We start from the raw sequence: 25,688 nt of genomic DNA on the forward strand, positions 1-25,688 counted from the left end.
GATTTTTTTGGTTCTTTCCAGTTTCAAGGTAGTAAAACGATAGGCGTTATTAAAAGTATGTTATGGCGCTTTGGTGTCCCAGGATAGGTGATGGCACTTCGATAATTTAAATTAACGTCGTATCAATTGTTTACATTAACCAGAGCTACAAAAACAATTACTCTTCTTGTCTTACCTCTTACATACCCAAAGATTATAAAATATGAAGAGTCATAAATTGTATTCTCCAAAATGTGTTCGTGATAATAAAAGTAGAGGTTGAGATCTAATTTTAAATTATACATTATTTTTGATAATTAACCTTGTCAAATTTGAGGCATTGTTTTAATTAAACAGTCATGAAGACATGAAATATTTAAAACGTAATTTAATGTTTTTGGATTCCATAAACAACGGAATGTCAAATCGATAGCAAAGTTGACGAAATCGGCCACAAGAGGTCTCTAAGTTATCTAATTTTGCTAGTGTTGGTGAGTGTGATTTTCGTACAAATCAAGCCCAATTCTTCCAGGTAAATTGATTTAATATAGTAATATTTACTATTCGGTTCATTATAAATATATCGTGTTAACATAAATAGCGAAAAATTAAATAGTAACCAAGAAAACGATAAATAAATGACAAGTATTAGCTGTAGTTCGAAATTTAAATTTGTCATATATTTTTGTTTAATTACTGACACTCTTTAGAATTAATTGTAAAACACTTATTATTTTACAATTTCACATACCCACATACATAGTTAAATGTAAAATTAGAATTTTAGTGATTTTTTTGTTATGTAACTCTTCGCTATCGATTGATAATATGAAAAACGTAACCTCAAAATTAGATTATCAAACTCAACTAAACGATTATTTAGGACGACCAAAGTACTGACGATATCTTGAAATGACTGCAAAATAGTTGACAACTTGTAAAGAAATATGAAAATGCAAAACAACCTTATATGTTTCTTTTAAAAATCCTTTTACTTTTAAACAAAATGTTAATACCTTCAATTGACTTGACATAATGTTAACAAAAATCTATTTGAACTTATCTAATACTGCAGCACGATAGTTCGAATACCCTACTAGGGTCGAATACCCTGCAAACATTAAAAATGGATGAAATGTTTTAATGAATTTCCATAACATGTCTAAAAGTGTTTAAAGGTTTAATCTAGTACCCATTCTATTCAATCACAGTGAACTTATCTTAATAGTTCAGGCTCAGCTAATGAATATTGTTTTCAGACCATAGTGAGTAGCACATAAATAAAGGAAGAATTACACCCTGTGAAATGTAGTTCATTCAATAAGTCTCATATGAAATGTGTATAAAGTAATAAAAAAGTAATTTGAACAACTTCATGATGCAGTAAGAACCTGATAAGAACCTGATAATACTAAATGTTTCTAGTCTATATCTATACTAATATTATAAAGAGGAAAGATTTGTTTGTTTGTTTGTTTCGAATAGGCTCCGAAACTACTGGACCGATTTGAAAAATTATTTTTCCATTAGAAGCCGATATTGTCCCTGATGAACATAGGCTACTTTTTTTTAACTTTTTTTTATTTTATTTTTTTGGTTTCATGTGTCTTTTAATGTTTCCGAAGCGAAGCGAGGGCGGGTCGCTAGTATTATGTAAATTGAAAACTATGTATGTTTAAAAGTATGAAGCTGTCATGGCCTAAAGTATAAGACATCTGGTGCTTTCGTACGTAGCAATGCATTAGATTTAGAATTTCGCCACAGGTACCAATTTTTTCAATGAAATATGTGCATATGAAATGTTCATGATTGACTTCCATGGCGAAGGAATAACGTAGTGTCATAAAAAACCTGCAAAATTATAATTTGCATAATTAATTAATGATGGTAGGACATCTCCGGGATCCAGTAACCACTTAACGTCAGGTGGGGCGTGAGCTGGTACATCCATCAAAGCAATAAAAAAAAAACCAATACAATTCATATTAAATTAAAAACTAGCTATGGTTTTGTGTTTCCAGCAAAATGGCCAATTATCTGATGCGCCGGGCGCTCATCAATGCTATCCGTGTTCCTGTCTGCGCCAGGGCTGGATCCACTGGAAACACTGAACTTGCCAAGGTGAATTCATGAAATTAAATTAACTAGTAGACATGGAGTAATCGAGATTCGACTAATTATAATTAATTGAGTGTTTCCCGAGCGCTATGACATGTCCTTCTTCAAACGAGGCTTATGGAGAGTATTAAGCGGTAGGCAGCGGTTTGGCTCTGCCCTTGGCATTGCTGAAGTCCATGGGCGACGGTAACCACTCACCATCAGGTGGGCCCTATGCTCGTATGCCTACAAAGGCAATAAAAAAAATAAAAAAGAATTGAAATTATAAGCTTGAACATTATTGTGGTTCTATTGTCAAGACTTATTTAATGACAGATTTTGCCAAGACTACAGGACAAATAATATTAAAGATACAGACTTTAAGCAATAACAAAAGTTTGACAATTGACAATAAACAAAGAGTATATGTGTGTGTGTCAAATACATGGTAGTGTGTGTAATGGTTTTTTATTGATTTAACGTATTATCAATGCATAATTCAAAAAACATATTAGCGTTCTGCACTCCTTATCTATATTCACTATAAGTGTGGGATATTTCATACTCCTCCATCCACGCAATATTTGTAAAAAGGGGTACAAAATTTTTGCTTCACATATTAATATATAGATATGCCAAGGTGAATTCATGAAATTAAATTATTATGGGTATTAAATTTGGAATTCTTGGTGTTCAAGGTTGATGGAATGTTGAGTATCAGAGGCACTTAGAAAGTAAAGCCAAGTTGGCTTAAAAATTGTCAGCTTGAATTGACTGACACACTGCCTGAACTGTGCCTGTCTCATGTCTTGTAATGAACATGTTTTGGTTTCTCTATGGTTTTACTCACCTTTCTGGGCCAGGTTTCCCTGAGTATTTACATTCCCACAAAGTAAAGAAATATTATTTCAGTTGAGATGTAATAAAGTTGAAAATGAAATTAATTTGCTGTGATAAAAAAAAAAAAAATTATTCCTTAGGTTGATGGATGAGCTCACAGCCCACCTGGTGTTTAGTGATTACTGGAGCCCATAGATATCTACAACGTAAATGCGTCACCCACCTTGAGATATAAGTTCTAAGATCTCAGTATAATTACAACGGCTGCCCTACCCTTCAGACCGAAACACATTACTGCTTTACGGCAGAAATAGGCAGGGCGGTGGTACCTACCCGCGCGGACTCACAAGAAGTCCTACCACCATTAGAATGACTGCATAATGACTGAACAAAGTTGAAGGTGGTATAAAAGTGTATTAATATAAGCTTTAGATAATAGCTTAAAATTATTCTCCTAGATTGGTGACCGTGAGTGGGTAGGCTATGGTTTCAACGGCCAGCCCAACTACGTAGACAGGCCTGACTTCCCCCTGCCTGCCATCCGGTTCCGTGAGGACACCCCTGACGTTAAGGTTTGTATTTATTTGTGGATTTTTTATTTAGCACTAGTTGACCCGGCCGACTTCGTAGTGCCTCAATCGATAAATAAAAGACCTAAACTTTTGTATAAAATAAACTTAAAACACAAAAGGAATCCGTCTGATGGGGGACACATCAAAGGGAAAGCAAAATTGTTATTTTTATTTAATTTCGAGCATTTTCATATTTATCTACCTTTTAAACCTTCTCTGGACTTTCACGAATAATTCAAGACCAAAATTAGCCAAATCGGTCCAGTCGTTCTCGAGTTTTAGCGAGACTAACGAACAGCAATTTATTTTTATATATATAGAAAATTTGATGTATTATATTTAAGTGCATCTGCTGCAAAATCTACTGGAATCTATACATGCCATTAATGCTGGTGACAACATTGAGATATTTGTAAATAGTGCAAAATAGACACTCACTCCAATTCAGGTGTATAGAGAGATTCATGGTGCTTGTTGCTTTTTGAATTGTAATAATAACATTATTGTATATTGGGATTGCAAGTTGGCAGATATTAGTAGCATAAAATATATTCTTCTGGTCGTTCCCTCAATTCTAAGGGTCGTGACTGTATATCAATCTAATATTTATAACAATATATATAATAATATATATAATGTAACATATATAACACCCTCTAAAAAGACAACAACATTTTAAATGTGACGGTATTCTTAATAGGCTCTCCGTGAAAAAGAAAAGGGTGATTGGCGCAAATTGACCCTCGAAGAAAAGAAAACTCTGTACAGAGCTTCATTCTGTCAGACCTTCGCTGAGTTCCAGGCCCCCACCGGAGAGTGGAAGGGAGTCGTTGGTTGGGCTCTAGTCCTCTCATCTTTGGCTGCTTGGATCTACATGGCCATGAAAGTCTTTGGTAATTATAAAATATGAAATTTTAGGTTTTTGCGAGTCACGTGATCCGGAATCACTGGTTACTTACTGCTCTTATAGTTTATTAATTTTGTTTTGTAGGAAGATTGCAGCAGTTCATGTTTTGATAACTTTATATATCACAAAATTTGCAGCTAGAAGTTCTGGTCGATAATTTACATTTTTTAATGCAATAGTGAATCATTTTCATGAATTTAATATTGAACATTAACTTTTTTTTTTTTTAAGAGATTTTATGACCTGGTAACTAAGACCTTTAAGTCATGTCTTATTTTACTTTATTTTCTTAATTCTATGAAAAATGATAATATGGAGTGAAATGAAATGAAGATGATTAATTTGAGACATTAATCAACTGGAATGAAATTTAATGAAATGAGATGATATGGGATGAAATATAATCGCAGTAAAATGGTGGTCATTTACTGAGATTTTTTCAGTGGACTTTTTGGAGGAACCCGAGAAGTTACATCCAGCAGCTTTGTTTCATTTTCCCACATTTGTGCACTTTCACAGATATTCAACAGTTAATAAACCACCATTATTACACATTTAAACCTGAAGAAACACTAAATAGACAAAATAAAACAAATCACACAACTTCACTCCTCGCGTTCCCGCCAAAAAGTCCTGAACATTAACTAAAGTGTTAAAGGCCACAGATGAACACCATGTGTACACTGTATACTTGCCCCTAGGAATGCTACAATTTACAAAATATCGGCCAAAATCTTTGAGGTTTTTTTTGCAAGTATTGTCAAGAAAAAACGTGCGGCTTACGGAAACAGTGATTACACGTTATTTTCCGAGAGATGTTAAATGGTAGAGAAGCTGTGTCCGTTGTGGTCAAACATTTTGTACAGAATGAAGCTTAAAACTGGCCACTAATAATAAATGAACTACATTCTAGTGTACAGTCCTATTCCTGACTCATTGAGCGAAGAGAGGCAGAAGGCTCAGCTCCAGAGAATGTTGGACCTTAAGGTGAACCCCATCGATGGACTTGCATCCAAGTGGGACTACGAAAACAACCGCTGGAAGTAAATTTGGTAAGTTTCATTTACTCATACTGTTCACACTTGTGGAATTGTGTCGTAAATGGAGTAGCAGGAATAGTACCATTGGAGACCACGGACACCTCAACATGCATGCTGCTGCCTGTGCCTTTGAGTCATCTCGAAGATTGAAGTCTCAATTGAATTTTATCAGCTTGAAATGTATTTAACTATCAATGTAATGGATTCCTTTTATGTGATTTTCACCGACTGCATGAATAACTTGAAAGTCTTGAATTTTATCATTAACACTATAATATTAATAAAAAAGTAATCATTTAAATTGAGTTTGTTTTGCTACTAAAGCCCTTTTTTTAGTCTTTGCACTAATTGTTATTTTCACTAGCATAGATCGGTGAGTTCATATTGGTCTTGTTGTTATGTAGCACCATTACGTGCACTATGTTGAGGTTGGATTACTTCGTAGCAGAAATGTGCGGGACAGCGGCACAACCCTCCTGGGGGCAGGCCACAGTATGCTTAGTGCGAGTTTTTAACGTTCTCGATCGCGTTAAAGTTAACTCAAATTTGTATGGAGTTGAAACAGCGCCCCTAACGGCAAACGAAGGGTGGCTGTCCCATCATCATCATCATCATCAACAGTCCACAGTCGTCCGCTGCTGGACATAGGCCTCTCCCAATCCACACCACTGAGCCCGGTCTGCTGCTCTCCTCATCCACTTCTTGCCGGCCACCGTGCGGAGGTCGTCGCACCATCTAGCCAGGGGGCGTCCCACGCTACGTCTTCCGCTGCGCGGTCTCCACTCGAGAACCCGTCTGCTCCAGCGATCGTCAGTCCTACGGCATATATGGCCAGCCCACTGCCACTTCAGCTTGCTGACTCTTTGAGCTATGTCGATGACTTTAGTTCTCTGTCGAATAATCTCAATCGCTGTCCCAACTCCATACAAATTTTGAGTTAAATTTTAAACGATCGAGAGGTTAAAAAAGCTCACATAAGCACACTGAACTTACCACTAGAAGTCTACAGCGGCCGTCTCAAATGTTTCTAACGAGATGTGGTCATGTTTTCAGATACTGCACTGGCGAGTAAACACTTCGGGGTTGTAGTGTAGAGAAGAAATTGTGTATTTAAGAGAATAAACATCTGTGTAAAATAATAAATGTGATTCCAATCAAATGTCTAATTGTCTTATTTGTCTATTTTTAAAATTGTCCAATTGATTATCGTTGTCAAAGTTACATGTTTTGTCCTGTTTTTTTAGCTGACAGCGGAGTTGAAACGCACACGTCCTGTGTGCTTAGTGCGAGTAACGTTCTCGATAGCGTAAAAGTTAACTCAAATTTGTATGTAGTTGGAACAGCGCCCCTAGCGGCAAACGTTCCAACTACATAAAAGCACGCTGTAGCAAGTAGGCATCGAGCAGGCAAGTACTGGCTGGTAACCGTACTCGTCGAACTCGACAAAGAGGTCGACGTGCAGCCTAACCCATGCATCAGCCCGCTGAGTTTCTCGCCGGATCTTCTCAGCGGGTCGCGATTCCGATCCGGTAGTAGATTCATTCGCGAAGCAGTTGCTCTTGAGTTGTTAGGTCTCCTTCGGAGGCTTTCGGGCAGCTGTTAGCAAATCCCAGCCCTTCTCGCTGAGCCTTTGCTTGCCCACTTGTCCTGATGAAACTAGAAAGGCCTCCGGGCCACCAGTAATAATTACTTCATTCATAAAAAAACGCAGTTTCACATCGTATGTCGCCTACGTCATCTCACCTGACGTTTTTACGGGCCAGTGTTATTGCCAGTTGTGATTATTTACATTCAGTGGTCTTTGTAAAATAGACCTGATCAATGCAAGTAATAAAAGCACGCTATTGCTTCGTCAGATCTGTTTTGAGTCATCACTGTAATTTCTGTCGCGGGATACTCGCCTCCCTGGTAACCAGTTAGTAAAATCCAGACACGTCTTGAAGTAGTCATAATTTATACCTACAGGTCTGAAGGACGGATTGACTCTTTAATTCTTATCAGTGTAATGTATCAATGGTAGTGAGTTCGATTCCCACTTTGGTAAAAAACATTCGTTTGACGGATATTTGTCTTGGTTCATTGTCTGGGTGTCTATGTATGTAATGTAAACGGAACGTCTCTAGTTCCGGGCACCGTGGCACAGGGAATACTAGTTTAGGCCCGAGTATTCGTGTTTTTTTTTATTGCTTAGATGGGTGGACGAGCTCACAACCCAAACTAGTGTTAAGTGGTTACTGGAGCCCATAAACATCTACAACGTAAATGCGCCACCCACCTTGAGATATAAGTTCTAAGATCTCAGTATAGTTACGACTGCCCCACCCTTCAAACCGAAACGCATTACTGATTCACGGCAGAAATAGGTAGGGCGGTGGTACCTCCCCGTGCGGACTCACAAGAGGTCCTACCAGTATTATGCAAATTAAAATATAATTTTGCGTTATTCCTTCACCGTGGAAGTCTATCGTGAACATTTGTTAAGTACGTGTTTGATTAGAAAATTGGTACCCGTCTGCGGGATTCGAACACCGGTGCATCGCTAGATACGAATGCACCGGACGTCTTATCCTTTGGGCCACGACGACTCCAGACGTGTGCGGTTTTCGTCCGATTTATTAAAAGTAGGCAACTGTGAATATGTTGTGTTTAGTACCTTAACACCATGATGGCCGTAAGCTTATCTATCTATATAACACTAGTTATAGGGTGAAAGAATTGAGGGCTCCTCTGAACTAAATATTAAACGCCATCAATAAAAGCCACAAAATTGGGAACAATACTTTTTATTCATAATATACTCTTTTTAAAACATCACAACGTAAATATTCATACATTCACTGAGCTTTTATAAACACATTATTACATTAATAATATCGACAGCTATTTAAATACTTTTTAAATGTAGATAATCATCATTTCGGGACATTTTTAAAGTTTTACAAGGAATTTAAGACCACCATTTACAATTATTTTGGGAATAAATATAATATTAAACAGACAATAATCACAGGCCGTCAAATAGATTAGACCATAGATTATACACTTAATATATTCGAGATTAGACAATCCTAGGGCGACAGTTAACCACGCATTTCCATTGACATTTGATGACATAAAATTTATAAAATATATATAACTCAGTTTTGGGAGTATATTTGATTTTTTTTATTGCATCGGTGGGCGTACGAGCTTATGGACTTCCTGAATTGAAGTGATTATCCGAACCCATAGACATGATGGGACAGGAGCAAGCAGGATTGTGCTCATTGTTAACTACAGGCTATTAAGTATTGACTGCAGGCTAACAATAGGCGTTACCATCAATAATTTTACGCAGCTGTATACATTTTGCTGGTTTAATTTTTATAATACATTTATATTCCTTGTGGAATCGTGCGACGAATTGTCTGCGGAATTTGATATGACATAGGCGTATTAATCGATTGCAAGTAAATTTATAACAAAAAAAAACACGTGTGGTACTGCCGCGGTAAAGCTATTGCATAGCATTTTTTTATCAACTTGTGCAATTATAATTAGACAATAATAATTTAATATTAAAACAATAATAAAATGGGACCACGCTATATTTATAAACATTAACAAAAGCAAAACATTAACTGTCCCCTTCACACTTATAAGCTAGACCGCGCGAGAGAGAGATAGGCAGACTTTTTATGATGCGCATGCAGTGCGACGTCACGCCGTGCGCTTATTCACAAACACTACACAAGCGAAACATGTGAATGTGTTGAACGCGTTAGGTTTTATTTTCATTACGGAATTTCTTGATTCGGTCGCCGCGCTCAAAGCCCGCGATAAAAGCTATGCAATAGCTTAAAAAGATGAGAAGTACGCATCAGCTGAAGTGGTAGTGGGTTGGATATACATGTCTTAGAACCGAAGGTTACTGAAGCAGACCAGTTCTTGAGTTAATGGAGGCCGCGTACAGGGAAATGTAATGTGGGACACCAGATAAGAATAGAATGAGGGGAGTCGAGGATCGGGCACAGTGATGAGGTTGGGAGAGGCCAGCCGTGGACGACTGGGCTGATGATGATGATAATGACACATTGCTTTATAAACAATAATTTAAAATGATGGTCGTAACTTCGTTATATTAAAATATAATGTTATATAATATTTCTTTAACTACATTAATAAAATATTTAAAGGTTACAAGTTTTTTTTTGTAAGAATTATTTAAAAGAATAACCAATCTCAGCACACCAATATATTTTGCAATCAACTTTTGTTTTTTAATCTGTGACGTAGATTCGATAATTCAATTCTTTTCAAAATTTATTTCGAAAAATAAGCAACTATGTAGTATGTATATTTACGGTATAGTATACAACCAAAAGAAAATCTAGTTGACAGTCATCCACACAACTTCTTTATTGATTTTGATATCTGTGACTGAAACCTTAGGTGTCGTCATCAATAAAAGTACCGATTAGTTGTTATTTTAATATAAAATGGAGAAAAACTTGTAACCCATTTAATATTGTTTAATTAATCACATTACAAAAATACTGTTGGACACAACGTAGGAATAAGCCTACAATTTTCAATACTATATAAGTAGCTTATAAATGAACGTGTTACATTCACAAATATTAGGGTAGGTACTTTCCTATTTTATTAAATTAAATGTTAATAAATTAATTTAGAATCCCTGTAAACAATTTCTTCACGTGCGTAGTCTGCAAGAGTAAAACTTAAATGTTTAGTATTATAGTATTTAGGGATGAAGTATACTATATTCCAATTACGAAGTCCATTTTGACACTTCTTAGAACGTAACTCTTCATGTTTCGCATTATTTAAAATAACTAGTGGTCGCCCGGTAATCGAAATTCGACTATAATGAATTGAAATTAAAAGTTTGTACACTATTATGATTATATTTTCAAAGACTATTCTATAATCACACATTTCGCCAAGACTACACTATAAAAAATATTAACAAAGACAAACAATATTTAATCTCAATTTGACCACAGAACGTCAAGAACAAAAGTTTGACAATAAATAGTATGCATGCGTGTGTGCGTCAAATACATGGTATGTAGTGTGTGTAATGTTTTCTTATTGATTTCATGTATCTTTTATGCATTATTTAAAAAAAATATTAGCATTGTGCACTTCTTCTCTATATTCTCTATAAGTGTGGAAAATTTCATACTCCTCCGTACGCGCAATTTTCGTAAAAAGGGATACAAAGTTTTTGCTTCACGTATTAATGTATAGATAATCATTTTGCGTTATATGTACTTTTAGGTTATTAAACTACATTGCATTTTGATTTATATAAATAAAATAATTAATAACATTAACATCTGTTGACAGATGATCCTATTTGAAGGGGACTTCGTAATTGGAATAGAGTATAGTGTCGCTTGAATTTTAGTTTTACGCGATTTAAGGAATGAGCTCCCCTCCATGGTGTTTCCCGAGCGCTATGACATGTCCTTCTTCAAACGAGGCTTGTGGAGAGTATTAAGTGGTAGGGAGCACCTTGGCTCTGCCCCTGGCATTGCTGTAGTCCATGGGCGACGGTAACCACTCACCATCAGGTGGGCCGTATGCTCGTCTGCCTACAAGGGCAATAAAAAAAAAAAAAAGGAAAGGAAAAACCGGTAGTTGAGTCGACCAGCTTATGTATTTATGTAGCGATCCATGTTATATGCTTACGGAAAGAGAAAAGCCTTACAATTCTGTTACAAAAGTTAAGCCTTACAAAAGTTAATTCAAATTTGCATGGAGTTGGTATGAAAAGCGCCCCTAGCGGCAAACGTAGTGGAGTTGTTCGAACTCCATACAAATTTGCGTTAACTTTTACGCTATTGAGAAGTTAAAAAACTCGGACAAAGCACACTGATGTATTCTTTAGTCAGCTACTCGACAACTTTTTATTGCTTTGATGGGTGGACGATCTCACAGCCCACTTGGTGTTAAGTGGTTACTGGAGCTTATAGACATCCACAACGTAAATGCGCCACCCACCTTGAGATATAAGTTCTAAGGTCTCAGCTATAGTTACAAGTTAAACGTTAGAAATAAATCGTGTGCAGGTTTAGTTATTTGTTACACACTCCCTTAGGCAATATTTTATACACGGTTTTTGATACCTTTCTTTGACAGTTCCTTATTTGTTTTTCATTTTACAGAATTAAGTTTTTTTTTCTATTATAGAATTTATGTGCCTTTTCCTTTAGTTTCTTTAAATTTTCGATATTCATGCATGATTTAACATTAAAGACAAAAAAGTAAAAACTAAATAGTAAAGTACCATACCATAATTAATTAAATATTTCTATAATAAAAACACCTATCACATTTATATATTTTTTAGTCTCAACACCGATTTTTTTGAACATTTATTATTATATTAAATAATAATTATTTTTAGTAAAATTCAGGAATAGCATTTTTATTTTCTTTAAGACGCTATTTAGATGTTCCAGTCGATTAGTACAAAGGTGACTTTTTAAAAATGGCGGGATTATGTTAATTAAAAAAACACAGTTTTGCAACGCCACAAAACGTCGTTATAAGCCCAAAGTTTTCAAATCGCAATTACAAAAGCCAATTTTATTCGCAACGGCCGTCTGGTGTAGTGGTAAGTGACATGGTCACTACACAAGGGGGTCGCGGGTTCGAATCCCGCCAAGGGAAGATATTTGTATGATAAATATAAATGTCTTTTCCAGGGTTATGGATGTATATTAAATAATATGTATGTGTATAATAAAAATCTTACATTTATTTCCGTTATCTAGTACCTGTAACACAAGTTCTTTACGAACTTATCACGGGACCAGTTAACGTGGCGTGATTGTTAGTAAATATAAAAAAAAAAAAAAAGTAAACTATTGTCTTATTTATTCCAAAAAAAGTCTCCTTTGAACTATTTGACTGTTAAGTTTATAAATTGATATTATTATGAGATAAGATCATAGATTTTTTAAAAGTTTTATATTAATGTTTAAAAATGAAATAGTCTCTAGGAACAATACTTATTCCAAATATAAACTCAAGAAGCAAAGTTATAGAAGCAATAATGAAACGCGAATTTTGCTTACATGTACGTACATAGCAATATATTTTTTTATTATCTGTTCTGATAGACGGTAAGTAATAATTACCGAAGATAAGTTTAAAGATAACATGTTCTTGTTTAATAATTTATTTATCTCTCTTTGTTCCGTTAATGCGACAAAATGCTGCAATTAATAATTTAATACTTTTTAAGAATTTGAAATATGCTATTTGCATACACATAGACAATTCTCATGTCCCGTTGCTTAGCTAATACACAGAAAAACATATAAATTAACATAATAGTATTATTTAGTACCTACGCTTACTTCTCGACTAGAAAGAGACTAGAGAATATTCCAACTAAATTACTTAGGTGGGATTCTAAGAGGAATATTTTAAGCCGTATCCTGAATTTATATGTTTTTGTCCAGAAAGATGACTGCGTAATTTATTCGCGTCGTTACTGTTATTGTTCGTTCTTCAAATAAAAAGTTTGAGGAACATATCGACGCTTGAAAGGCAAATGTGACTAAGCGACAATAACTGCTTTGTACATAAATGATAGGCAATAAACATATTCGATGCGAAAAAAAAATATATTTGTAGGTTTATTAAAATCATTTCAATCCTACAGCTAGATTCGTTAAAATATAATTTTTTTCAGGTATTTCTTAGGTATATTCTAAATTAATTTCAACTTTAAATTAGTCTACTGTAAAGTTCACGCATTGTCGTTTAGTCACGCCTTTCAAGCGTCGATATGCAGAAAGTGGGTAGTGAGCACAGTGATGTGTTGGCTCTACAAAAAAAATCAAGGCAATCGATAGAATAATATTTGAGTTTGTAATCGATGACATACAAATAACGTAGTTGATATGTTCAAAGTTCCGCACTGGAGCTAGGAATTTCTCCTGTCTTCGGTGTCTAGGATATAAATAAGTACGAACCAGCTGTACCAAAACACTGTCCTCTAATACAAAAAAAAGGTACCAACAGAAAATTGTCTTATTTCTTCTATTTGTTATTTATTGTACAGCATTATTTTCATTTATCCGAACAGTGTTCGAACGAGACTGCATTCCACACTGGCTGGTGACAACAGCTAGCTATATTTATTTAAAGAATTCGTGCCGCCAACAATGACTGTTACAACTATACATTAGCGTGCATATTGACGAATGCATGAATTGGCGCCTTCATTATTTGGGCGTTTCCAGAAAAAAACATGTAAATTCAGGATAAAGCTCGAAGAAGGAATTATAAAGTTTAAAGCTAAATTTTTAATGACACTGAAAGCGACATATATAAAGTTGATAAGTACCGCTAAAATATTTTCTTCCTTACAATAATCATAAGAAAATCAACGAGGTATCGGCGACCCCGTGCTCTTTTTCCAGAGCATCTTTGATTGATTTGCTCTTTGAGTATCATCTTGTGTTTGTGAATACAATTACATTCTTAAATTATTTCACTGTGATAAATAGCAAGATAGTACATTTATTATTAAATGCATATTTCAAAGTACTTACGTCATGACAGTTAATATCTAAATGAAATTATTCGATTTTTTTCATCTCTGCCCGGTCTTGTCTTAATTACCCGCGTTGTGTGTGTAACACAGGCGACAAAATAACCTGATTACATACAACAATATTGCCGACTGGTTAATTCTGAATCTTTCTCAGCTTCATTGTAATTGTTGTTATTAGCTTACGTCTACAACGAGAAAGCGGTTAGTAATGTCACCATTCATTGGATATATTAGGTCCTGGAACTAACTGTTCTATCCAGTGAATAAAATTCAAAATGCCCCTTTATTAAACATTTGTAGTGAATATAACCAAATATGTGCATTAATTGCCGGCATCGACATTTTTAACGACACGTGTCCTGGTCTCAAAAACAAACTAGTATCCAAGCTCCTTTGTTTATAATTGATGAGAGAATGTTAAGTAGTTAACACTTGTTTTCATGATCTAATAAAAAAAAAAAAAAATATGTCGGTATTGCATCAGTGACAATGTCGTGGAGTATTTGCCAACGCAAGCTAATAAAACAATAAGAAAGTTCTTGAAGACAGAAGTCCCGTTTTAAAGTTTATAGTTACCAATTAGAAAAGTGCTAAAGCTCTGATTCAGTGATCATTACAGTGAATTGTTTGTTGATCAGTAGACGGAGTGTATGCGGTTTTTACATCTTAACGGCGTGAAGAAAAATCAAAACGAAATAAAATTCCACTTGGGCGTCAGTTTTAAAACCTATGAGGAGGAAGGGAGGTATGCACAGGAATAAGGTTGGCTGTTTGCTAATAACTTAGTCCCTGAACGGGAATAGGCCTCCGACTCCGGTCGCGTCCCAGTCCGCGACCTCGACCGGCCCGAAACAATCGTCGAAGAACTGCTCCAAGGTCTTGTGGAGGTGGATGGACGAGCGCTCGAAGTTGTGCCCCTCATCTGGATATATCTGGGAATTACCGGTCATAAGTTAAATACAAGATGTGAGGGAGGTGTCGGAAAGATTAGTGTAGATTACTGATGTGACTTATTAAATGCTATTTTGTATAGTCTGTGTTATACAAGTACCTATATTCTATGTCATAGTCTCTATGGTCTATGCTCGATACTATCGCTGATTCAGTATCATGCTCGGAGCCATAGATAATACATTTAATATTTCTCGGAGCGTCTAGGCGACCTGTCGTGTCGTCTACGTCCTGTTATAATTTAAAAACGTATGTCTTATTTTTTTTAGTATTGAAGGATTACCTATCGTGGCCTGAAGGCCTTTCCAGTTTCACCAGGACAAGTGGGCGAGCAAAGGCTCAGCCAGAAGGGGTGGGATTTGCTAACAGCTGCCCGAGCGCCTCCGAAGGAGACCTAATAACTCAAGAGAAGCTGCTTCGCGAATGAATCTACTACCGGATCGGAATCGCGACCCGCTGAGAAGATCCGGCGAGAAACTCAGCGAGCTGATGCATGGGTTAGGTCGCACGTCGAACTCTTTGTCGAGTTCGACGAGTACGGCTACCGGGGTCCCTAAGCCTGCTCCTAGTGTTAAATTATGTAATGAATGTATGTATTAAGTATGTCTTATTGTTGACCCGTCTCTTAAGAGTCATGGACACTATAAGTAATGTAATCGTTCGGTATTGTAGATAGTTGGAGGGATGTGGTACCTGGTGCGTGTAGAGTGCCCCGGCCCGCACCAGCGCCCGCGCCAGGGCGAGCGCGTGCGGCGGCGGCGCGGCCAGGTCGGCGGCGGCGTGCGCGAGCAGCACGCGGCGCGGCGGCAGGTTCCCGGCGCGCCGCCACACCGCGCCCGCACCCAGCGCGCCCGCCCAGCCCGACCCGTACCCGCCGTAACGCTCTGCCCAGTACGACTCTACACGGGCACATATGCAATATCTTAAGACTAGCTCAAATCCTTGGGCACGGTCACGGTGGCAGTAGCTTGTGGCTACGGCATCTTGAGGGCGTTATATTTTATGATCCTTGCGACTTGTGGCTTGAATGGTGGGGCCGCCGTTGTTACTGAGACCTTAGAACTCAGTCCTTTTTATTGGTGGTAGGACTTCTTGTGAGTCCGCGCGGGTAGGTACCACCACCCTGCCTATTTCTGCCGTGAAACAGTAATGCGTTTCGGTTTGAGGGGTGGGATAGCCTCTCTATACTGAGACCTTAGAACTCATATCTCACGGTGGGTGGCGGCATTTGCGTTGTAGATGTCTATGGGCTTCGGTAACCACTTAACACCAGGTGGGCTGTTAACTCGTCCACCCATCAATGCAATAAAAAAGACTAATAAGATGCAGTAATTGATCTACTTAACACAATTATTACAGTACATTCCATATTAAATAAATCGTACAAATAATACCTAAATCTGACCTGGATTGCAATCTAAATGATATAATTATGCAATAATGTATATGCAACTAAACAATAAAAAAAAAACCAAACCCGTATTAATGTCTATAGCGAGCGAGCCTCCACATTGGCTATTGAAAGTATAAAATATAAAATAAAAAATAAGAATTCCAGGAAAAAAAAATGATGTATCCATATAATTTTACAGAGACCAAGTTTTGGGCGAGCTGTACTTTTTTTGTTTTTTTCTCCTACCTAAGCTTACACCCTTGAGAGGCTATGTCAACGTAATCGGGCAAGTAGGTGAGCTCTCGGGGCTCAAACGGAGGTGTTGCTAACACTGGCCCTAGCAAGAGCCGTGCTTCGCAGAATCTACCACCGGATCGGAAACGCGACCCACTGAGAAGATCCGGCGAGAAACTCAGTGGGCTGTGTCTGTGCGTTAATTTACTCGCCCAGTCCTTCGTTGCAAGCGACGGGTTCGACGAGGACGGTGGCCGGTGCTTGAGGTACCTAAAAGCACCGTCATTGGATCGAGAGGATCCGTAATGGCGTGTAGCGAGCTGTAGTTATGTCGCGGGGATTTGGTCGCGTGCTACTCACTGTGGTGTCTGAGGTCGGTCAGTGGCGCGACGGCGGCCAGGCAGCGCGTCACGTTGCGGGCGTCATCTGCGGCGAGCGCGGCCGCCGCACCGCCGCCGTACCCGCGCCCCCACACCCCCACTCGGCTGCCGTCTACCATCTTCAGGTTGTCGCGGAGATACCTACACGACATTAAGTGACAGTGCGCCTCAGAAGATATCAGTTAGGGTGTCCGCACACGGGCCACACGCGACAGCCACAAACGCCGCCACGAGAAGCTATAGAAGGCTGCAAAGGTAGCTGAAGCGCGCGGCAACCACGTATTATAATGGACTCTTTTCTTTCTCCACGTTATCCCACTAGGTAGGGTCAGCACAGCTAATTTTTCTCTTTCATTCTCCTTTATCAGCCGCCATCTCAACGTTCACTCCTCTCTCATATCGTCATTCACACACTCCATCCATGTCTTATTTGGTCGACCTCTTCCCCCTCTACCTTGCACAACCATTTCCATACATCTCCTAGTCACATGCATCTTCTCTCTACGCATCACATGTCCATACCACGCTAACCGCTCTTTAGTTTATTGATTACCGGGGCTACTTTCACACTTCCCCTGATATACTCATTCTTTATCTTGCCCATTCTTGTCACTCTACACATCCATTTCAACATTCGCATCTCTGCCGCGTGCACATCATAATGGACTCTGATAATTCTATATACATATTTATTTCAATCAACATCAGCCTACATACGTGCGTTGCGTTCGGATTGAACAGGTTAATTGAGGTAAGGGAGAGAGGGATGGATGAAGCTAGCGACGACGATTACTCGTAGTAGCGTGTGGCAGCCGCCGACGCCCACCGTGTTCTATAATGTATGAAAATTACAGGATATTTCCTGTTGGTGGCGGCGTTTTGTGGTTATGGCCTTATGGCCAGTGGCCCGTGTGCGACGCTTCTTAATACTAACCAACCCAATCAAGATTGTTCAATCAAAATATGAACATTAGAATTTTATTGTAAAATTGTGATGGTAACACCTAACTAAGTCGCTAATTTAAGATTTGCTCATGGCAACCCTCTCTTCCGTTTCTACTTTTTAGGCCCGTGCATGGCAAATTGTAATTGAATTATAACAAAATTAGAATAGACGCGAATGTTCATTTTACAAGCCTGTATTTTATTTACACATAGCATAATGGTCCTTCGAAGTGGTCTTTCTGACATAGTAACCAGCAAGTTGGCTGTTTTCTCCGATTTTCGCGAATGAAGCGTTAAGGTGACATGTATTTTAATTTTCTAACTTAACTCTTCCACTACAGCTAAATGTTGGTTTACAAATCCACGTCCTGTCGTTCGTCCTTCGTAAGCTGAGTCGTAGTACCTGGTCAGACCTCGGAGCCAAACCACAACCCGGGGCTATCACACAGTAAGCCCTCTGTTATTATTTCCGTTTTTCAGCTTAAGGCAATAACACGATGACGCGAAATGAGTAGAAGGCAATACTCACGACAGTACGGCAATTTGATCTTCCACGTCTATGGACATCAGTTTGTGGTATATCTCCGTCCTCAGCTCCTCACCCTGGAATGTAATCATTATGCTATTTGATATCACGTCTTTTGCCTACTGGCTTATGTGCCTGAATACTGCCGTTAAACTGATTGGATTTATTGAAGGAATCCGCAGTGCTTTTGAAATTTGAAATTATACTGAGACTTTAGAACTTATATCTCAGTGTATGTATTTTCTATAATAATGTATTGTTTTTAGTACACCGCAAGATACCTGCTATATTTTTATATTGTCCAGAATTTCTGTAAATTAAACGGTTGTCTGGAAGAGATCGCTTTTAGCGATAATACCGCCTATTGTACAAATGTATCTGCTGTTTGATTGCTTTTTGAATGTAAATTGTGTTTTGGTGTGAAATAAAGTGTATTCTCTCTCTCTCTCTCTGTCTCTCAAGGTGGGAGGCGGAATTTACGTTGTAGATGTCTATGGGCTCCGGTAACCACTTAACCCAAATAAAAAAAAACCCATCTATGCAATAAAAAAAGTTAGCACTATTGACTCCTACGAAACTTTGAAAATCAAAATTGAACCTAATCACACCACATAATTAAAGTTCAATTTTGATTAATGATATTATATTATTGTCAAATGAATAGATTGAATGCAAGATGGTTTACAATAGCTTAGCTAATATTGGTTCATTATGGGTGTTAGGATCACACCCATCGGAAACAAGAATAAGTTTTTGAATAAGCAGTTGCAAGGGTAGTTAATGAGCACATCAGGAAGGATCTGACCTGTCCACCGGACCCGCGCGCGTCGATCTGCGCGACGATAAAGTTCCTGGTGGCTGCGAGGTACCAGCCCCAGCCCGGGGACCAGCGCTCGGTCACCAGCTGACCTCCGGGCTCAGCGGACCTGCAAAACAGTGGTATTTGTATTAAATCAGCAGCTTGAGAAATCCAAAAGGTAACACGAACTTTGCTAGAAAATATACAGGACTCAGAAAGTAAAATCCATTATTACATCTACATACGTAAATTTTTACATTTTGGTAGGATCTCTTCTGAGTCCGCGCGGGTAGGTACCACCGCCCTACGTATTTCTGCCGTGAAGCAGTAATGCGTTTCGGTCTGAAGGGTACGACAGCCGTTATAACTATACCGAGATCTTAGAACTTATATCTCAAGGTGGGTGACGCATTTAAGTTGTAGATGTCTAAGGGCTCCAGTAGCCACTTAACACCAGGTGGGCTGTGAGCTCGTCCACCCATCTAAGCAAAAAAAAAACTTAAATATAATAAGTTACTCTAAGGCTATTTTAGACACATAATCAACAGAGACCATCTTCTATCAGCCCTACTATGACACTACTACTACCTACCTACTACTACTGGACATAGAGACCATATGAATGCCTTTATTTTTTGGGAGTATCACAGAAGATTTTGGATGATAGGATTGTTTTTTTTAAGCTCATTCTCTTTTCTATGAAACTATTCTTACTACTAAATAATATCTTTCTTGTTGTACAAAAGATCACCATGTATCACTATCCTACAACTGTCGCGGAGAAGACAGCTTGAAGTGTGGGACAACCGTTACATATCACATTTGAGTTCTCGATTTCGTATCTCAAGGCGACATTCACGGTGATGGGTTATGTATACACATACGTTACGTCACCACTCATAGTAGGTAGCCAAACATTCAAACAGATGCATGTCTGCTTTAACAGAAGTAGGCACTCGCCCATCCAGGCTCACAGAGCCCTCGCGTCAGTAAGGCGTGCTCTGCTTCTGCCCAGTCATGGGGATCATTTGTAAGATGGCGCCTGTCACAGCCCTATACTTACACGTGCAACACTAGCGGTAACGGCAGGTCATCCGTCTCTTTAAACCCTGGTGGGAGTAGCAGTCTCACACGGGCCTCCCTTTCTGCTTGTACCTGATTAAAATATTATACTTATAGAATAACGTTCAGTGTTATTATTATTATTGGCTTCAAATAAGAATGGTATTTTTTATTATTAGAAGTTAAACTATAGTTGACCAAGAAAGATCAACATCAACAGTGGAATAGAAAAACGCAAGTCTTTGTGTCTTCTGTTAGAGTGGACTCGTCCAATACAATTTTAATTAATTAGCCAATGCTTCGAAAAGGTATCTGAGATGGTCGGGAAACATCAGTATTGCTACTTTATCAATATTGTTATGCCGGTAACAGTAACGCCATCTATCGCCGAATAGCCGAACGAATGTCGAAGGTACTAGTAAAATCGAGAAGTACAACGCTATCTATTGTCAGACAGCAGAAACACACATCGAAGTTACTCGACTTGCCCAGAATGTTCTCGATAATTGTAGAGATGTCGTATCGCCTATAAAAGCGTTGCAGAGATAGCACGCAGTCGGTTAGTAATCGGAACTACTCCAAGCAAAACAGAGAACGGATCATTTAAATGGTAGGCAGCGGCTTGGCTCTGCCCCTGGCATTGCTGACGTCCATGAGCGACGGTAACCACTCACCATCGGGTGGGCCGTATGCTCGTCTGCCTATACGGCATTAAAAAAAATCTGAAGCGAATCGAAGTGAATTGAGAATTTTAAAGTGCTTGTTAAGTGTTCTAAGTGCCAATTTGCACTTTGGTAGTGTGGGGATACAGTTTAGTAGCGTATGCGGTTTGTACATCGCTTGCATTAGTCAGTCGTACATAGCCCACCCGACACGTCAGACACTTGTGACAATATACGGAGTAAAATCGGAACTAACTTGTTTTATTTATAAAGGACAGTTAATATCCTTTACATTGCATCAGAAACCGTACAGGTAGAATGTTATTTATCCCGAACCCCAGCGCGTAACAATATAAAATGATAAATATGTTTTCACCTCGACCCTGAACACTTTGACTTGCGGATGGGCCAGTTGTCCAAACTTGTGTCTGAGTGGCCAGCCGTCCCACAGCACGGCGCGGCGCTCCCCCCAGTGCGTGCACAGGAACGTCACGGGAGGACCGGGACCCAAGCACTCCTGGAAGCGAGCGTGTTAGCATTACCGGCGGTAGGAGCTCTTGTGAGTCCGCACGGGTAGGTACCACCATCCCGCCTATTTCTGCCGTGAAGCAGTGAAACGTTTCGGCTTGAAGGGCGGGGCAGACGTAACGACCTTAGAACATATCTCAAGGTGGGTGGCTCATTTACGTTGTAGATGTCTATGGGCTCCAGTAACCACTTCACACCAGGTGGGCTGTGAGCTCGTCTACCCATCTAAGCAATAAAAAAAATGCGACCGAGCCGCGTTCTTACTCGGTCGACTCTACCCCATGATCTGCAAGCGAAGTAAATTGTCCCTTCATAACAAGGTGACACTCTGCAAAACTTGCATACGTCATGATCTATGCAAGTGTAGTGTTCGCCCACGCGGCCCGCATGCACATAAACTCTCCCCAAGTCATCCCATCCCATTTCCTCAATTATTGTTTGAAAAACAAAGGTTGTTTTTCTTACCTATGCTATAAAAAGCTATAAAAGCGTTACCCTAGCGTGTAGGTGAGCTCGCGTGGCTCAAACCGGAGTGTTGCTAACGCTGGCCCTAGCAAGAGCCGTGCTTCGCAGAATCTACCACCGGATCGGAAACGCGACCCACTGAGAAGATCCGGCGAGAAACTCAGTGGGCTGTGACTGAGGGTAAAAAACAACAATACCTGTACGTAATATGAGAAGTTCTTGCTGAACATTATCCTGTTGTACAGACACTCGCCGGGCAGCGAGTCGTTCTCATCAGCAACGTGCGGGAGCACTGTCGAGGACGGCCACGCCGGCAAGGACGACGTGCCGTTCTCAAATTCCTGAAGGCGAATATTCACAAGCTTTTACTGGTGGTAGGATCTTTTGTGAGTCTACACGGGTAGGTATCATCATCAGCCTATTCCTTCCGTGAAGCAGTCGCATTGCGAATGCATTTCGGTTTGAAGGGCGTGGCAACCGTTGTGTTGTTAAAACTGAGACCTTCGAACTCATGTCTCAAGATGGGTGGGCGGTGTTTACGTTATAAATATCTATGGGCTCCGGTAACTTTAACTTAACACCTTATGGGCCATGAGCTCGTCCACCACTAACAGCAAAAAAAAGTTTAAGCGATTTTAGTGATTTTGAGAAGCTTAGGTTGAGGAATAAAACACCAAAAATGCTTTATTTACTTGTTCAAGATGTGGCTAATTAACGTAAGAATCAATGAAGAAATCAAAATTGTTCGAATTAAATTGACAAAAGTCTTTTAAATCAGTGGCTCCTACATGCTTATACTGCCATTCTGCACAGACCCTTATTTTTCGTAGAAGTAAAATAAGGGTCTTTCAAAAAGTTCTGATCTTTCAGATACATTCCCAATGAAATCTCATAGTTATTATTACACAACAATTCATTTCGTGAAGTTTTGAACCACTGTTTCTTATTTTAGGAGATTTTTAGGTAAGGTTGCGTATATATACCACATCAGAGTATATATTTTATAAAGGTACATTAACCAACATTACATACGAAATATGCAATTCACACGCGATAAAATTATTTACGTTTCACTTGGAAGTCAAACAAATCATTGAGATGTAAGTTTGTACTGTAAAATATTGTTAAAACGTCGTGGCCTAAGAAATATGCCCGATGTACTTGTATGGAGCGATGCGACTATGCTGATAATCAAATTCCTTAGCTTGGCACACACTTTCCTCATTAAATACGTGCTTAACAGATGTTTAGGAATTACTTCCATGAAGAACACACGTCGTGTAATAAAAATCAAAACGGCAAAAAATGTTAATTTGTGTAGTTACTAATGATAGGACGTCTTGTGCGTCCGCACGGGTAGGTACCACCGCCGTGCCTATTTCTGCCTAATTTATGAAATTTAACTGACACTTCGACCTTCATTTCTCAACGTTGGTGGTGGGTTTATATGCTACAGTAGCCATTTAGTATCCAAATGGGCCGAGAGCTCGTTGACTTGTCAATGAAATTAAGAATATTTGTCAAATAGCTCTCTCACCAGGTCGTCCGGGTCTGCTTCGGTGGTAGTAGGTAGTGCTGGCGACACGGAGCAGGTGAGGCAGACCGGTGGTGGTGTCCACACGCCCGGCTCGATCCCACTGACCCGGTACAAATGTCTCTCCCCCGGCTTGTCCACCCCCGTACCCACCACGTACCTACAGATTGAAGATGCTGATGCAGAATATATTGATGATTGATGATTTCTGCCGGACCGTCTGCGAGCTGTTACTTAAATATACTGGTGGTAGGACCTCTTCTGAGTCCGCGCGGGTAGGTACCACCACCCTGCCTATTTCTGTCGTGAAGGAATAATGCGTTTCGGTCTGAAGGGTGGGGCAGCCGTTGTAACTATACCGTGATCTTAGAACTTATATCTCAAGGTGGGTGGCGCATTTAAGTTGTAGATGTCTATGGGCTCCAGTAACCACTTAACACCAGGTGGGCTGTGAGCTCGTCCACCCATCTAAGCAATAAAAAAAAACATTTTGTGGCAGACTTTTAGTAATCAGTTTATAATCATAATTTTCTACGTGATAAAAAGTTTTCTTCCCAGGAGGCAGTACCAAATGCTTTCACACAGTTTGTAGAATCTAGATCAGTAGAGTTCTATCGAAAAGGCATAAATAACTTAAAAATACTTTAACCCCTTATAATAAATTATTGAGGAAAAATCACTCTTAGCTATTTGCCCCGAACTAGGATGTCGTATAGTAACCAGACTCTAGTAAGCATACTTATAAATGTTTAAATATACACTAACTATAGTTCTAACAAGCTAATTAACACATTGGTGACGTACAAGAATTTCCTTTTCTCATCCCATCCTAGCAGCTGCGTGATCTCAAAGCTGCCCTGTGTTAGAGGGGTTCTTCCATCTATTGACACTTTGACGGCATGTCTCCAGATCCCAGTTGTGTCTGCTACGGGGGATGTAGTGTAGATCCCAGACCGAGACCCGACGAGGGCGTGTCCGAAACACCACCCGCAGTCTTCCTCCACCGGTTCAGCACCGAGACCTGACCAGCGCGAGCCGTCCGTCTCGTCGCGGTAAATCTGCAATGGACTTTCATTTATAGTAATATAGAATCGTTGAGCCTATAGATATATTTTTACCATAAATCAGATTGCCCTGTTTTCGTCATGAAGCAGTAATGCGTTTCGGTTGCAAGGGTTGCGTCAGCCGTTGTAGTAAGGCCAAGAACTAGCTGACTGAAGAACTGAGACTAAGAACTCGGGTCTCAAGATGGGTGGCGGCTTTGACGTTGTTGATGTCTATGGACCCCGGTAGAAAAAGTTTATTGAGCCCACCACTTTAGACAGTGTAATGAAACATGAATCGTACAGAAAACCACTGATATTATTCATCACCACATATCTTATTTTTTATTTTATTTTTTAGGATTGAAGGATTACTGGTGGACCGGAGGCCTTTCCAGTTTCACCAGGACAGGTGGGCGAGCAGAGGCTCAGTCAGGAGGGGTGGGATTTGCTAACAACTGCTCGAGCGCGTCCGAAGGAGACCTAACAACTCAAGAGCAATTGCTTCGCGAATGAATCTACTACCGGATCGGAATCGCGACCCGCTGAGAAGACCCGGCGAGAAACTCAGCGGGCATGCATGGTGCATGGGTTAGGTTGCACGTCGACCTCTTTGTCGAATTCGACGAGTACGGTTACCGGGGTCCTAAGCCTGCTCCTAGTGTTAGAGCTGAAGGCGTCTAATGGATCTAATGGATCCGTAAGGACGTGTCTAGGGCGTCGACGATGATTGGCTCCTGCGTGATCAGGATTCGGGGAGTAGTCAGCGGCGGCAACGATAAGGCGATTATCATGACGACTACATATCTATTGTCGTAGACGATAGTTGTAAAGTGCTTCTTAAAACATTTCCACTGAATGCCAATCTTACATCTTGACAATTGTATTGAGCTGCACTGCAAACGCTGATGATGGAGACGTTTTGAGCCCGGTTGAGGAGCAGAACTGCTATCTGCTTCTCCGACATCCATTCTGTCCAGCGCACGTACCAAGCTGAAGATATATATAAAATTACAGTTAAAATAAACGTTGGGCTTTTGAGGAGTATAAGGGCTTATAAGGGGTGCGGTTTTTTTATAAAGGCCACAAATTGCCTGTTTCCTTCACACTCACAATACCTGCCTATTTCTGCCGTAAAGCAGTAAGGGTGAGG

The 25,688-nt window shown here is 39.4% G+C and overlaps 2 protein-coding genes across 6 annotated transcripts in view; one reads left to right on the forward strand and one right to left on the reverse strand.

The window, feature by feature from the left end:
• The first annotated feature begins 363 nt into the window (after positions 1–363).
• On the forward strand, positions 364–6,594 carry LOC114239917 (cytochrome c oxidase subunit 4 isoform 1, mitochondrial). The gene is made up of 6 exons (XM_089735709.1): positions 364–511; positions 2,001–2,100; positions 3,375–3,488; positions 4,189–4,381; positions 5,309–5,447; positions 6,489–6,594. Exons 2-5 carry the CDS (start codon positions 2,005–2,007, stop codon positions 5,440–5,442), a joined length of 537 nt encoding a protein of 178 aa, XP_089591835.1. The 5' UTR covers positions 364–511; positions 2,001–2,004; the 3' UTR covers positions 5,443–5,447; positions 6,489–6,594.
• Positions 6,595–8,202: 1,608 nt separating this feature from the next.
• The window catches only part of LOC114250841 (inactive dipeptidyl peptidase 10), a 369,807-nt gene continuing 352,321 nt past the window's right edge, over positions 8,203–25,688 (reverse strand). For all 5 annotated transcript variants that reach the window (XM_089735706.1, XM_089735705.1, XM_089735704.1 and 2 more), the window contains 11 exons: positions 25,407–25,528; positions 24,297–24,550; positions 23,496–23,652; positions 22,156–22,299; positions 21,342–21,482; positions 20,305–20,396; positions 19,248–19,368; positions 18,446–18,519; positions 16,952–17,112; positions 15,658–15,863; positions 8,203–14,945 (listed from right to left, as the gene is read on the reverse strand). In XM_089735706.1, the coding sequence (XP_089591832.1) occupies positions 14,796–14,945; positions 15,658–15,863; positions 16,952–17,112; positions 18,446–18,519; positions 19,248–19,368; positions 20,305–20,396; positions 21,342–21,482; positions 22,156–22,299; positions 23,496–23,652; positions 24,297–24,550; positions 25,407–25,528 (1,622 nt within the window). In that variant the 3' untranslated portion in view covers positions 8,203–14,795. The remainder of the gene's footprint in view (positions 14,946–15,657; positions 15,864–16,951; positions 17,113–18,445; positions 18,520–19,247; positions 19,369–20,304; positions 20,397–21,341; positions 21,483–22,155; positions 22,300–23,495; positions 23,653–24,296; positions 24,551–25,406; positions 25,529–25,688) is intronic.

This window comes from Bombyx mandarina, chromosome 20 (genome assembly GCF_030267445.1).
Source record: "Bombyx mandarina strain Sakado chromosome 20, ASM3026744v2".
NCBI classification, from domain to species: Eukaryota; Metazoa; Arthropoda; class Insecta; order Lepidoptera; family Bombycidae; genus Bombyx; species Bombyx mandarina.

What these genes read in the sequence shown, in the direction of transcription:
- LOC114239917 (XM_089735709.1), top strand. Translation starts at nt 2,005, where the DNA reads ATGGCCAATTATCTGATGCGCCGGGCGCTCATCAATGCTATCCGTGTT. An exon ending in GAAACACTGAACTTGCCAAG is followed by an intron (nt 2,101 to 3,374) that starts GTGAATTCATGA and finishes TTATTCTCCTAG; the next exon opens with ATTGGTGACCGTGAGTGGGT. An exon ending in AGGACACCCCTGACGTTAAG is followed by an intron (nt 3,489 to 4,188) that starts GTTTGTATTTAT and finishes TATTCTTAATAG; the next exon opens with GCTCTCCGTGAAAAAGAAAA.